At 38.1% G+C, this 15,176-nt stretch overlaps 1 protein-coding gene across 2 annotated transcripts; it reads right to left on the bottom strand.

Moving 5' to 3' along the window:
• Positions 1-2,656: 2,656 nt before the first annotated feature.
• On the bottom strand, positions 2,657-15,139 carry rps6ka2 (ribosomal protein S6 kinase, polypeptide 2). 2 transcript variants are annotated; one of them, XM_020941397.2, is made up of 22 exons: positions 13,989-15,139; positions 12,968-13,084; positions 12,358-12,439; positions 11,863-11,943; positions 11,622-11,701; positions 10,295-10,401; positions 10,180-10,217; positions 9,957-10,099; positions 8,917-8,987; positions 8,678-8,766; positions 8,442-8,506; positions 6,937-7,039; positions 6,667-6,812; positions 5,888-6,010; positions 5,728-5,817; positions 5,436-5,594; positions 5,099-5,260; positions 4,934-5,010; positions 4,732-4,849; positions 4,585-4,641; positions 4,420-4,500; positions 2,657-3,900 (listed from the first exon to the last, which is right to left on the bottom strand). In XM_020941397.2, the coding sequence occupies exons 1-22, from the start codon at positions 14,091-14,093 to the stop codon at positions 3,706-3,708; spliced, it is 2,289 nt and encodes a 762-aa protein (XP_020797056.1). In that variant the 5' UTR covers positions 14,094-15,139; the 3' UTR covers positions 2,657-3,705. The 2 variants fall into 2 exon arrangements, with proteins under 2 accessions (XP_020797056.1, XP_055010590.1); XM_055154615.1 differs by lacking the exons at positions 12,358-12,439; positions 12,968-13,084; positions 13,989-15,139 and having other exon boundaries at positions 11,622-11,693; positions 11,863-11,903.
• Positions 15,140-15,176: the final 37 nt, after the last annotated feature.

Raw genomic sequence — 15,176 nt, forward strand, 5'->3', positions numbered from 1 at the left:
TTTTTTCGTGCACACTTTTTGAGGAGACGGGGGCCTGTACTGTTTCAGCTCATCCATCTGTGAGATTCTCCGTTCCCCTTTTCCAGTCCTGCCATCATCTCACTAATGGTGTTTCTATCTCTTCTCCATAGGTGGCAAATGAAGCTTTTAAGCAGGGCGGAGGCGAGGGGGAGAGCTGAAAAGATTAATTGACTTTCCGTGGAGCTTCACTTATCCTCCTCTGCCACCTTTGACTTGTCAGTGTATTTGTGTTTTGATTACATGATTATATCACCGTTATTGCTGCAATTTGTGGCCTGCTCCAAACTGCGTCTAAAAAACATCAAACTGTGTCCTATTAAGCCTTCCATCCACTGTGGCCTTATGGTACATTTGTGCACTTTGGGTACACTTTGTAGCCTGTGGTAAAATAAATAATAATTATGCAGAAGTTGCAACTTAGTTCGTTTTTAAAAGTAACATCCAAACAGCATTAAACATTACTTTCTTCTAAAAACTATCTCAAGATTAGATACTTTTGACAACTGTTTTTTTCTGGGAATTAAGGTACGCGCCAGGAACACAATCCATTGTCTTTCTATAAACTAAAAATATAAATTAGGGTCAACCAATAAAAATCTCATATGTTGTCTGAATGTTTGCTAATTAAAGACAAACTTGTTTCCTAAAGCAGCACCTCTCTATGCTCCTTCCACAGACTTTTAGCACTTGCAGCGGGAGTTAAATGTGTGAATGTACAAAGAGTTGACTCCACGCGAAGCCACCCCAGCCGCCCCAGACACCCCGTCGCCCCTGTCGCCCCTGCCACTGCTGTAAAGTCCACCTCCCACAGCTGCACTCTCTTCCCCTGTCACGCCCGTAATGTCTTTGTCAGGAGCCGTCTGCTGCAGATTTGTGCGTCTGATTTGGTAAGTGTCCGAGTGTCAGGCTGAGCTGTAGTGCCACGGGCCGTCCTTGGCTCTGGCTGCGCTGAAGGTGGTGGGATCTCTGTCATTGTCACTATGTATTTTTTATTCTTAGACCCAACCTATGACATAAATGATCTGGAACATCTACGTGGTGTAGATGAAAAGTTTTTTTGTTTTTTTTTTGGCACTTGTTTGCAATAATTCCCTATGGTGAAATATATATCTCTGTCAATAAAAAAAAAAAAATCTTCTTCATTTTGGTATTCCTATTAGCATAAAGTATTCCAAGCAATAATCAGAATACGTTTTTAGGGATGCACAGATACCAATACTGGTATCGAATATCGGTACTGACACTGAAAATTTAGCTGTATCAGGTATCTGTGCCATAATATCGGTTAAGTCAAGACCCTGGTTGGACCTTTAAATGGATGTAATACGATTTTTTACAGGCTGATTTTGTGCTAGAATGTCTCATATGTTTGAACATTTATCAACACTGTTCGGTAGATAATTGAATGATACGTAACAGTTACATAACACAAATGGATCTCTTGTGTAACAAGTTAACTGTGTTTTAAGGAAATAAGAAATATCAGTAGCGGTATTGAAACTGAAAAAGCTGGATGATGCTTCCGTATAGTTTTGTTGTATTAGACAGGTGCTGGTGCAAGAGAGGGGCGTCCGATTTGGTGCAATATGTAACTCTACCACTAGATGTCAGCAAGCCTTGTAGAGATTTGCCCTTCAAAAGTTAACTGTTAGAACTTTTTTACTTTGCATTCTCTTTTTTATTTAATATTCATATCTATTAATTCAGTCCTTATGATGTATTTAATTTCTGCACTACTCTACATTTTAAATATATCTTTAATTGTGTATAAATACTAAGGCCTCCAGTGCTGTGATTAGAATGACTTTATAGAACATGCTGAAGAGGTATTTAAAGAACCAGAAGAACCTGAGATGGGAAAATTGTTGTTCATTGTTGTCAAAGATGACAATAATTATGACAAAGCTATAATTGTTGGAGTGAGTTATTGTTTTTTTCCAGGTTCTTGTCCTCCTTTCTTACCTTTCATGTCTTCCCTGCCAACACCTTCCTCTTCCTTTATCTGTTGTTTGGTCTCGTCTTGTCACTCCACTGCAATCATCCAGGCAGGGGGGCTTGTCATCTGAATGTACTCATATCCCACAATGCAGTGTGTTCAGAGCACTACTGCACTTAAATGTCAGAGCTGATGAGGCTGCCACACCCCCCTGACACATCTGCAGATGCTGCTAAAAGCTTTTATGGACCAAAGTGTGAGCCTTCAGCATGATACAAATTAAACTTTGTTGTGGGGATTATGGCTGTAAACAGACAACTTTTGGAGAGGACATACTTGTTGGTTATTATATGAAAAATGAAAGTGAAAATATTAAACAAGGGATTTTTTTTTTTTTTAATATATATATACAATACTAGTGCAGACATACACTGAGAGCTATAGCAAATTAATCAATTAACTGTGAGGTTATAAAGTGTGCTGTATTGTTATCTTTCCATCAGTCTGCCTCAGAACAGCTGCAACTCTGGGTCAGGGGACAGATGGATGAATAATGCACAATGTAAAATGATTTCTAGAAACTGAAGTAAGTTATATTGCAATATTCAAATTAATTATATTTTGTCTCTCAGAACAATTAACAGCAGTTTTAAAAGTTTTTATTTAAAATACCAATATTTAGTAATAAATAGAACAATCTGTTGTCAATCAGTCTTCATCTTTATTTGTAAAACCTTGGCAGTCCAATCCAATAAATGTTGTGTTTACCCATCTATTCACAATATTTACATAGCATTGGAAACAACACAGTTGCTATTAAACTGCAAGTATAATATATACAACAAATGTCTGTCTGCATAAATCTGTGTAGCACAATATACAGATAAACTAGCTTTAGCTTCTCTAAATAATGTACAAGTTGTGATTCTATCTAAACCATATTTACAGCTCCTACTCCAACTATACTTACATTTTTTTTTTTTTACCAGTGTAATGCACAGTGTAATTTTGTGCGTACTTGCACAATATGAATATTTGGTTGAACTTCATTGCGAAAACACATAATATTGTTACAGTACAACAATGCTACTCTTATTAGTTTTGCCATTATTTAGTGATGGAAAAACTCAGCACATCCTATTGGGGCTACCGTGGTGGACTCAAAGAGAGACACTTTATTTCTGATTCTAGTGCTACCCATAGTGTCTATTCTAGAAACATAGCAGATCCAATAACTGCAGTTAAAGCATCTATGTGACATACAGGTTTGGATTTTCTGGAACACAAACAACTAATACATTTGTCGGAAAAAGGCTGTGAGTAAAAGACGGCACAAGTCAGAAAAGCAGATCATTTGTTTCTGTGCTAGTTTTTAAATATGCTACAAAATTATTGTCAATGTGCACATAAGTATGCACAGTGAATGAAAAAGAAAATCTATTTTTTTTTGTTATGAATTACTTTAAAATTAAAGCTAATGAATAACACTGTACTCACAATTGTCAATCATCATATATTAATACATTTCATGTAAAAGCTACTTTTGGTCCACACTATTTCTACTGCTATTATTACTAAGCTTGATTAAAGCAGGACAATGTTTATAATTGTACAGTAATAATTTGTAGTGCATTATTCAAAATAATGATTGAATACATGTTGGGGTTTTTTATGTGGTGGTATTGGTGGATATGGTATGTGCCTCATTGCTAACTGATTGAAGGTGCTTACACAGTCATAAATTCTCCTTAACCTTTTGTGTTTGGAGTGTGATCACTGGATTGCTCCTTTTCTTTGGAGTCTGCCTGGACAATGGGACTGACGCTTGGACTTGGGACTTTCTTCATCCCTCTGCGCTGCGCCAGGCTGGAGGACTGGACGGGCTCAAGAACAGGAGCTGGGGTGCACCGTCTCAGTGCGCAATATGTGGCCGACAGTGCCCCCTCGTGCAAAAACACAAGATCACGAGTATAAATGTCTAGCTAGTCAATCATCTATGTATATAGAGCCATCTACTGGTCAAAGAAAATACAAGACATTGAAGTGGACTGGGTACAGTTTTTTTTTTTTAAATCAAGATGTTTTACTCCCATCCAGGAGTTTTAACATGAAACAGACCTACTAATAGATACACTAAGGCACGGCCTTTTCAGGCTATACCTCCAACTTTTAAAACAGGGCTAATGTAGTTTAACTTCTCAAGCCAGTACCATTATATTGAAAATGATTTTGGATGGGATTAAAAAGTGGATTTCAAAAAAGATGTCCACTCGACTTTTGAAACCTTTTCTAACAGCAATAGCACATAGTACATAAACTCATCACAAGACTGGCATGACAAGAATACAAGACATTACAATTACACAATTAATTATTGAGGTTTTGAATAGTATTGCATTCAATGCATCATGGGCAAAGACCTAGACGAAAAAAAAAAATGTAAAGATAAATAATGGACTTACTTTGACTCTAAAAACATCTTGCCTTGTCAGGGCTTTGTCAGAAAGTTTGTCTCTCTCTACTATCCATGCATGACGCAGGACCTGAACAAACCCAACAGCAACAGAGAATAAATGTAAGTCTTGATAATATGAAACCAGCCCACAAAGCAAAACTGTTGACAGTACCTGTGGAGCCGTGAGCCGCTGGTGTGGGTCCACATGCAACATCTTTGTAACAAGATCCTGAGATAAATCCATAATATAAATATATATAAATATAAATAGAATACATAAACCAACCAAAAACAGTGCTGTAATTTGTGCAATTTTTACCTTTGCTGTATCTGACACCAGGTCCCAATTCCCTCCAGTGATTATGACTCTCCCACTTCCAATTTGGGCCAGTATTTCCTCTGCTGTGTCGTTAGGACTGCTGGCAAATGGACTGAAACTGAATCAAAGAAACAAGAATTCAGTGAGAGCAAATAAGGAGCTGTTTAACAAAAAAAGGGGTTTGAGTGTCCAAAGGACTTACCCAGCGATCATGGTGTAAAGCAGAACCCCCAAACTCCAAATGTCGCACGCTGCATCATAGCCTTGTTTCTTCAAAACCTGCACACACACAGTTTGTGTAAAGCTGTATTCATTCATGTGTGTAATTACGTATTTGAATATGTGCTCTGGGATACAGTATTATTACCTCAGGAGCCATAAATGTAGCAGTGTAACAGGGAGTCATCAGTAAACCATTTTCAGCTCGGAGCTGTTTGGCAAAGCCAAAATCAGACAAGCGAAGGCTTTCAGGCAGGCCGCTGTCATCAGCATACTGGATATTGCTGGGTTTAAGATCTCGATGAACAACCTGAGGGAAGATAGAAATGCTATTTTTTGTAGGATTTTTAAATATGAGGCATAAACCTGATAATATTTTTTTCCACAGATTGTTGATGTGCCCAATAGGTTTTGGTGTTATCAAAAGAAAATTAAAAAATATTATTTTATGACCCTAAAACACTAAATAGTAGTTTCTGGCTTACCCCTTGTGAGTGTAAATATTCCACAGTTTTTGTTAGTGTGCAAATTATGTCTGATGCATCTTTCTCTGTAAAATTTGGCATTGTCAAAACTCTGTCCAGCAGCTCATTTCCTCTCAGTAGATCTTGAACCAGATATGCGCGTTGCCCATCATCAAAAACCTAACATCAAATCAAGAACACACACGTACACAGATGAGATATGAGAATGTAATAAGATGCTCCCATTCAACAATAATAATTACTGTTACTGTGTTACGTGAACCAGTCAGTCCTGGCACCACACATAACTTACATCTTTTAAGGTGGTAATGTTTGGATGTTGGCCATAACGCAGCAGAATCTCAATCTCCTCTGAGGGATCCTTTCTGGTTTTGTCTATAATCTACAGGAAATACAATACAATTCTAACAAATCTGTTTCCAAAAAGAAAAAATACCCCATACTTTGATTACCTTTACACAATACTCCACAGCAGTAATTCGGTGCAGACATCTCTTACAAACTGATGTGGTCGTCTGTGCAATTTCTTCTTTTAGTTCATAAACTTCACTGAATGGTACATCACCTCGAAGATGCTGTGGGCAGAAGACAATACTGCTGTCATGATAGCTACATTTGAAACTCATTTCAAACTTCACACTATTGAAAAAGCTCGATACCACAGTGAAAATATACTATTTGTCAATAAATTGTGTTGTGCGTTGAGTCTTTCAGATCACACCTCTAGAATTTTCAGTTTGCCAAATGCTAAAAAGAGATTTTAAGATGGTAAAAACTTGGCATTCATTTAAAAGTACACCACAGTGGGATAAAGTCACAGCCTTTCAGGCTGTTTTGCAGCTATTTTGTTTTTTTATATACAGGGCCACCGTATCTCTATGTACGGTTTTGCAGATCCCCAAATTTATAGTAAACACTGGTCTCCTAACCATCTACATAGTCATTTTAAAAAAATGTAAAGCCTACGATTTAGGCCTTATGCAATTTTTAACAAAAATGTAACTATAATAATTGTACTATAGTAGGCTACTTTGCTTTTTGGCTCTATGTCATTGAACTGTCATTTGTGAGCTACCGTGTCCAAGTAACTTCCTTTGTGGATTTGTATATTAAAAAAGCTTCTTGAAGTCTAAGTATAATGGAGATCTTATACAACTTCTGATAAAGATCAGAATGTTTTTGACTCGACAAAAACTCAGTATTTCTTGATTTTTTGGATGATTATGATTACCTGTGTTGTAGTGTTGACATTATTCACCTCATTGCGGGAAGGTGCTACAATGTTAACACTGGCCTCTTGAGTTTGATTGGTTGCTACAAAGCTGAAGCCACGGAACAACTGATGTGTATTTGCACTGGGGGGAATGCCGGGAGAATCTTAACAAGAAAAAACAGACAAAACTAAAACATCTGACAAAAAAGTACTTAAAATAACACCAACAAAATATACTGCTACCATTTTCACACAAAGTACCACTGCTCTTCAAGTAGAAGCTTTTACCTGTGGGAGTTCTGGAGGTAAACTCTGGGTCAAAGTGGAAGGTATCCTCAGGCCGCCCCACTGAGGGTTTAAATGGAGGCCTCACTTCTTTTTTGTACAACTTCTACAATACAACACAATAACAGAAATATTTTATCGAGAAAGCACACACTGTCTAACGTCAATTATATCAATATTATCAATTATCAATGTATTAAATATGGCCAGCAGGAGGCGCCATTGGAAAAGCATAAGCCTGGCCAATTTCTATAACAGGCAATCGAGCCTTTAAGACTTATAAAACGGATTACTTTATGTATTTATTACTTAACTATACAATAAATCAGAACTTAACTGTCACAGGTTTAAGTACTACAACTGTTACTACAGATGATATGGTTCAGATTCATATTGTGTTTTACAAGCTTGTAAGATTTTTAATATGCTAAAATAGTGTAATATATAGCCTAGTGTTGTATATATTATGCTGTTTTCTGATCTATATTATAATGCTGTTTCCTCATCAAAAACACACCCTGAATTTTGTTTTGTTTCTTTAGTTTGAGTTTTTCTCTCTAACTGAAAACCGTTCCTTCTTGTGGTGTCATGTGGTGATACAGGAAGTGCTCCAATGTGTTTTTAAACTCCACACACCTTCAGCTCTAGAACTGCTCATCTCTGTTGAACTAAAGACAAAAGGTAGCTGTAAACTAGAAATCTACAGCTTCATGACTTGATGAAACAAAACACAACTCACACTGTGATGTGGTAAAGCATTATAACATGGTTTAAAGTTCACAGAAGTCAATTTTGCCTAATATAGGACCTTCAAAATACTCAAGCAAGATGTTTAGGGAGTTCTTTCAAGCACCATATCTGTAAAATTCTCACTGTCAAAGTGATTTAACTGGCAATGTGTAGAGGGAAAGACTAAGCCTCTTGTGCATTGCTTCTAACATGAGCCAGCATCACCATCTGCAAACGGCAGAACGTAGTATTTGGCAGCACATGCGTTAGTTTGGTTGGATGTGCAGTGTGGGATAAGCCAGGGATATAGAGCAGATGATAGTGGATTTTGTCAGAAAAGAGAGCATCACTGTGGATAAACATAGCAAGAAGCTGCTCCCATTAAGAATTACATAATTTGGCTAGTCAGTGATTTCTGAAGTCAAAACCATAGATTAGCAGCTAGAGAAAACATTATGTTAACATTACTGTAAAAGAAACTATTGTTGTAGAAGCAGTCAGAAGCTAATACATCATTCAAACAGATTTAATGTACTATATGGAAATATTGTGACTGCCAAAAATTATTAATTAAAAGAATATAACATTAACTTACTCTCACTGGGCCTTGTAACAGAATAATGTGTGTGTATTATCTGTACAAAACCTATTGCAACTGAATATTACCTCTTAAAAAAACACTCCCATTATTTATTTTCCTCTTATGATTGAAGATAAATGTAATGTTCAGCTACAGTTATTTTGTGTTTTGTTCAGTCAATATTGCATTTCCTACTCACATTCCAGTCAATGGATGCAAAGAAGCGATGTCTCTTTATCTCTTCCACTCCATCTGGCCCTGCACCTGTGAATAATGAAGACTTAAAATATGGGAAATATAATTGAGTCAAATACGTAAAATGTTTTAGAGGTTAGCAGTTAATTATTAAAATGGCTTGTGTGAAAGAAAAGTGGGTCAGTTGGTTTAGATTGTTCTTTGAGTGGATATAATTGGGTCATTTTTTATGTGAAGTACCGAGTCGATTAGCAGGGTTTCTCTTGAAGAGAGCTCTTAATAAACTCTGCACTTCAGGACTGAGGAACTGTGGCATTCCCAGCTTTGCCCTGCACACAGAAAGTACAACAGGTTTGCACATGTTGACATTCTCTTATTAGAAATATTTAAAAATAATTTTCTAACTTAATTTTAAAACAGAATCTAGCCAGAGTATGATCATCTGAAGTTAATTAAAAAGTACTTCATAAAGCACCTACTTGAGGATGAGTGCCATGGTTTCCTTGCGATCTTTTCCTTGGAAAGGTAAGGATCCTGTCAACATTTCAAACTAAAAATATAAAAGAAAATGCATTTATTGGAGGTTAAAAGCCTTAAATATGCAGAGCAAGTTGGTTAGTGTTCTTGGTTGAGGGTTTGGTTGAGGTCTAGTTAGCATAAGGACAGATTGAAACCAATGTTTTGCCCCTGATATAGCCACCAGCTGTCAGAGAACACAAGCCCCCTTTTGTGTATTTGTGAAATAAGCCCTAACAAAACAAGTAGTATCTAGCAGATGTGCGGTTATTGAAAGTGATGAGATTTAATCTGCCAGATTTGTTCATTAAGCAGCCGTTCTGGCAGAAGAAAGAAAATTAACAAACCAGAACATGCGTCTATAATCCAACAGGCTGAGAAGATATGGTAAACTGGCCTCTTTCATAGCAACTCAAACCAAGTGGCTTTATAATGCTCATACAACACAGAATTTAAAATCTTTTAAATTATACACATTTTATGACACAGAGAACGTGAGTGCTGATCAATACTTAAAGGTACGTTTTTGGTGGTGGGTCCGCTACCTGCTTGTCTCCATGGAAATGTTAATGCTTTGCCTAAAATGTATGGTATTAAGCTGATCTATTATCATGGAGACAAGCAGGTGACACCTCCAGGCCAAGTTATAGGTCAGATCAGAGGAGAGATGAGCCCATTCACAGTAACTGTCAATGTATTTTTAAGCAATAAAAACAGCTGTAATTGAAGGTGTTTTTATTGCCTAAAAAACAATGTGTGTATGTATATGCTAAGAATAAATGTTCATGGAGACAGGTGTTGATCCTCAAAAATATACATCGTTCAGTATAACAAGACCAAACAAACAAAAAAGCAAAGGCAATGCTTAATAGAAACGATATGATTAAATTGTGTCACAGATTTATGTACTAATAATATCTTGTGCACCTGGAATTTAGATTTTTTTGTTTTATGCCAACCGCAACAATTACTTTTCAAAAGATGTTCAGCATTGCATTCTCACCATGAGGACACCAAAGGACCACCAGTCTGCACTCTGAGTATGTCCTCTTCTGTTGACTACCTCAGGGGCCATGTACTCGATTGTCCCACAGAAGGAATATGCTCTTTTGTCATGGTCAATAGCCTCTTTACTTAGGCCAAAATCTGAGAGCACAAAAAACTTGGGTGTAAGGTCAAAATATGAAACCACAGAAAAGTATCTGAAGCCAGGTAGAATCACTGACCAGTGATCTTGATGTGTCCTTCTTCATCCAACAGAATACTATTTTAGAGACAAAAAATGCTGTTAATATTATTTTAAAAGGAGCGGTCACATGCATTATGCTGTATGTAATTTACTTTTCTGGTTTCAAGTCTCTGTAGATGATTCCCAAACTATGAAGATGGTCTAAAGCCAAGGCCAATTCTGCAAGGTAAAATTTCACATCTTCTTCTGTGAACATCACCTATGGCAATAAAAAGAAATTAGAAAAAAAGCTGTACTGAAGAAAAACTATTCACAAAACACACATACATTTTACAGCGCAGCTTTCTTACCACAGCAAAAACTAGGCAAATCTGCCCAGTTTTGCATATTCTTTTGAGTCACTTCATGTGTTCAAAATGTTTACCCCTTCCACAAAACAGCTTCCGTTAAAAAAAAAAAAAAACAAAAAAAAACAAAACAGTTTGGGTGGTGCCCAGAAAGCTTTTTTATGCAACTAAAGATATTTGGCACAGGAAAGGTACTTTGGCAAAATGACACAGCTCACCACAGGGGCGTGTTTACCGCCCAGTACTCTGTGTAATCCTTTCCTTTACTCTGAAGTTCTTTTTACTGGTCTTGTGGCTTTTACCTTTCATAGATCCAATACGCTTTAGGATTCTGTTTATTATCTGTCTGTAAATCAATTTTTCATGGATTTAATCTAAATTGCCAACATATAAAAGTCCCATAGTATATATGTGTTAGAGCTTTTATTTGTCAGCTTATCCATCACCATAAGAAAGGCCCAACCTCACCTTGAACTCTCTAAACAGTCCATCCCACCATCTCACAGCGCTCTCATCCATAATGTCTGTTTATGTAACCTGTGCTTTCCCATCAGCCTTCACAAAGCAAATATCGCATCTGTAGTAATCCAACATTCAACTACCCTTGAACTGAGGGTGCAAGTACTTTAGTGATTGGAGTTTGAGAGGATATTTCATAGTTTCACAACTTTAAAAGGAATGTAAAAAATTTCTTGATCTGATTTATATCTTGATACTGTTATACTGTTGTTTCTTAACACTGAGTTCTTCTCTCAGACGGAAAGCACTGTTCCATCTTGTGATGTCATGTGGTAATAAAATTGAAAAAATGGAGCATGTGTGTTTTTAAACGCCATATACCTTCACTAGAATCATTTAGATAATTTCAGCTATAGAACTGACAATCTCTACTGAACAAAATGAGCTGTTAACTTGAAAATTATTGCTTCATGACATCACAAGGTGAAAAAGAGACCAAAAAAGACTAATAATAAAGGTTGTCAAACATGTGTGAATGAAACAAAACACAACTCTGGGTATGTTGAGGAGGTAATGACTTTATAACAAAACATTAAGCTCAAAAGAGTCAATTTTGTGTATAGAACCTAATAATAATAATGATGATACACAGAAAGGACTTGAGCACACCCACCTCCTTTGACAAGCGAGTGAAAAGGTCGCCTCCTCTGAGGAAGTCAAGGATCAGATAGAGTTTCCCCTCTGTCTGGAAAGCTGCACACACAAACAGTGATAGAGCACATTTACACATCTATAGAGTATGCATAATTAACAGATTGCAAAAACTTTTACCTCATTGCATTTTCCAATTTTTTTATATTTTATTTGTTTAAATTTCATGTTTGTAAACTTTTGCAATTATGCCTGAAACTTACCATAGTGCAGTTTAACTATAAAGGGGTGATTGACTTCTGCCAGAATGTCCCTCTCCATTTTCGAGCGCACACGGTCTCGAACTTAAAGAAACAACATATTGAGTATATTATCAGTTATTATCAGTTTTGAATATGTAGACAGTTTACAGTATTGAATAAACTGTAATGCCAAGATTTGTGTCTTATTTGAGAGTTGAAATATTCTGAATACAGAAGTGCAGTTAAAGAGGATTATAGCTTGGACTATAAATTAGAAAGAAACCAAAATGTAGATCAAAACATTTGAAATGGCTTCTCCAGTGTAAAATAAAGCCCTCTGGCAAACCAAACAATCAGACATACAACCTAACCTCTTTTACCCAAATCCCTCTTTTACCCAAAAGTAGGCCACTCTGTGTAGTCTTGATGTTAATACTAAAATAATTCAGAGCTATTATGTAAGAATTTTGAGCTAAATGGTTCTATAGTAAAGGGGCTTGCTTGTATTACATTTACCTTTGAGTGTAGCTTTTTTAAGAACTTTCATGGCGTACAGCTGTCCTCTGTCTGCTCCTCGGATCTTCCTCACCAAGAACACCTGTAATTGAATATAGATATGATCACATTTATACAGTGTTCATAAACACTGGGGGGCAGGGCACATTATGTGTTTTGCTCAGGGACACAATAATAGTATTTATATGTTTAAACTGGGATTGAACAACTAATTTGTGGCCCAGGATATGACCATTAAAGCAGGAGCAGATTTGAAACACAAACCTTTGGATCAGAGGATAAGCACTCTATCTGCTTGAGTTGAGTAATGAAAGATTAGTTTTTAATTCCATTAAATACTTGTACTTGTAAAAATATAAGACTCTTCCATAATAACATAGGCTACAATGTGTGCAAATATTATAAAATTCCAGTGGGAGTATTGTGGGCACAGCCAAGGTGTGCTAGGAGGAAAACAGGTGGTCAGGCTGCAGGATGCGATCTCAGCTGAGCCAAGAGTCAAGAGTTATTTATAACCAGTGCCTGTCTGTGAGAGGGCTGCTTTCACAATGACCAACAGCATTTATAAAGGTTCTAGCTTAACGTGCTTCTGCACAGTGTGAGTACTTACCTTTCCATAGGAGCCCTGGCCAAGCACCTTGAGCAGCTGGAACTGTGAGGGGTCTGCTTTCTCACAGCCCTCCCTCACATGGTGGCTGATGTCAAACTCCTTCAGTATGCTGTCATCCTTGAAAAAGAGAAGCCAGAGTATGTCAAGAACACAAGACTGGCAATAACGTGATCAGGAAGAAAATCAATTAAAGGAGAATCAATAGCTTAAATCTAAGCAGCCACTATTTGAGGGAATCACCTGCTGTGACGTCATCTTGTAATATTGTGCCTGACTGACAGTTGTTAAATAGATTTATAAATAAATAATGACCAAGAAGTAGTTTGTGCTGCTGAGCCCCATCTTAAGCTGACCTTTCTCATAAAGAAGGTTACATTTGTACACATGGACATCAAAGCAGTGCACTGCAGATATAGGCAGTTGCACAGGTAAACAAACCAGCAGAGAGGCAGCCATGAGATACTAGCAGGCAAACAGACATCAACCTGAATCACCTTCATTTGGTCACAATAAACAGCCAGGAGACTGACTCCTTTTATTTCTATAAATATCCTCCAGCGCAGGTAGATGTGCTGAGGCAGCATGTGTTGCTAGTGATGTGGTTATAAATAGTCCTCCCAATGTTGGGGATAATTCAATAAATCAGTTTGTTCAGTTTTAATGTGTCTGTCATTCTGCTGACTGCTCGTTTATCTGTTACCAATCTGACAGAGTGCATTTCAGTTTGGCCTGTTTCCATCTGTCAGCCTCTATGGCCTTCTGGGACAGCAATGGAACATGGGTGCATGACAAGGTTTAACGCAGCATGTTATTTTACCAATCACATTCTCTCTCTGTCTCAGCGCTACAGATTGTCAAGTTGAAATTTTGACGGAGCAACATATTTTATAACGTTAATTACAAGTACGCAGAGCGCAACGGCGACGCACGCCGATTGCAGCACGCATGCACACACACAACATAATCTCTCATTGACAGAAGTTAACTTCTTTCTCGCCACGAGGATGAAAAAGATTCTTACTTCGAGCTGACCGAAGCTTGTGTTGTTCTTGTTCCTCGCTGCTTTGTTCTTCAGGTAGATGGAGAACCATCTCCGTACCGTGAATTTACGAGTGCTCGTATCCATGGCAATGGGCAGATGCGGTGTCTCTCTATCCCATGACTATGGACATGGTAGCCTACCCCACGGGAGGTCCTTAAGATAGATGCAGAAAAAGACGCTGCAACTTATGAAATGATCGTCTATTTGCCTCGCGCCAGCTCCAGTGGTCCATCAGGAGTGTGGCCTTTTAGCTTCTCCATTGTTTCCATTTGGTCCTATTACAGACTGCCCTCTCAGCTCAGCGTGTCAACTGCAGTGAGTGCAGGCACAGTCCGAGCTGATGAGCGGACGATGCGCGAGCGGTCACTGTGGACTAGTCCTCCCGCTGCCGGGTGCTGCGTTATGCTGCAGGCTGGTGTGACAAATAAACGTGTTCTGCCGATTCAGGAGAGAGCCGTGAGTGGGTCCCGTCTTCGGTCTCTCACATGTGACTGCGTGTATTACCCTGCTGTGCTGCTGTCGCTCTGCAGAACCAGGGATTGTTTCCAGTCACATTGTGTGCCTCACAGCTCCTCACATCTCCGCCCTCCCGCGCGCACTCTGTCGTTTCTGCCCTCACATCCCTGTTTCTCCACCAGCATACAGCAACAGCTGGTGAGGTCACATGGTCACGTCCTGATACCTCTGTTTGTCTGCCTCCTCGTGTCCTTTCTCTTTTGACACCAACCAGCTATTGGATAGATTATAATGCACAATATAATCACTGCAGTGGGTACTTTAGTTTAGTTTATCGTTAATGATAATAGTCATGCCATGGTCGTGCAGTATAGTGGATTGAATGTGGAGGTATTTGGATTTGGCACATCAGCAGCTTTGCAGAACTGCAGTGTTACATAACAAGGTAGAGAGCCAAAGAGATGAGACCAGAGCAAGGGAGGTGATCACTGGGTTTGTTAAATATTAACAAAGGGTGAATCAGGACTTCTGTTGTGGCATGTGTACCTGACAGTACCTGTATTGATTAAAAGGATAAATTGTGCTGGGATTTTAGCCCATGAGCAGTATTAAAGCAGACAAAGTGATTTGCGTTGCACTTTTCACAATGTCACCATGTAATGTAATGAAACATGTCAGTCTCCTGTGAACTGCAGCGTACAGAGAAGATTC

This window comes from Boleophthalmus pectinirostris, unplaced genomic scaffold (assembly GCF_026225935.1).
Source record: "Boleophthalmus pectinirostris isolate CB_2022bp ecotype Guang Dong unplaced genomic scaffold, ASM2622593v1 HiC_scaffold_19, whole genome shotgun sequence".
Taxonomy (NCBI): domain Eukaryota; kingdom Metazoa; phylum Chordata; class Actinopteri; order Gobiiformes; family Gobiidae; genus Boleophthalmus; species Boleophthalmus pectinirostris.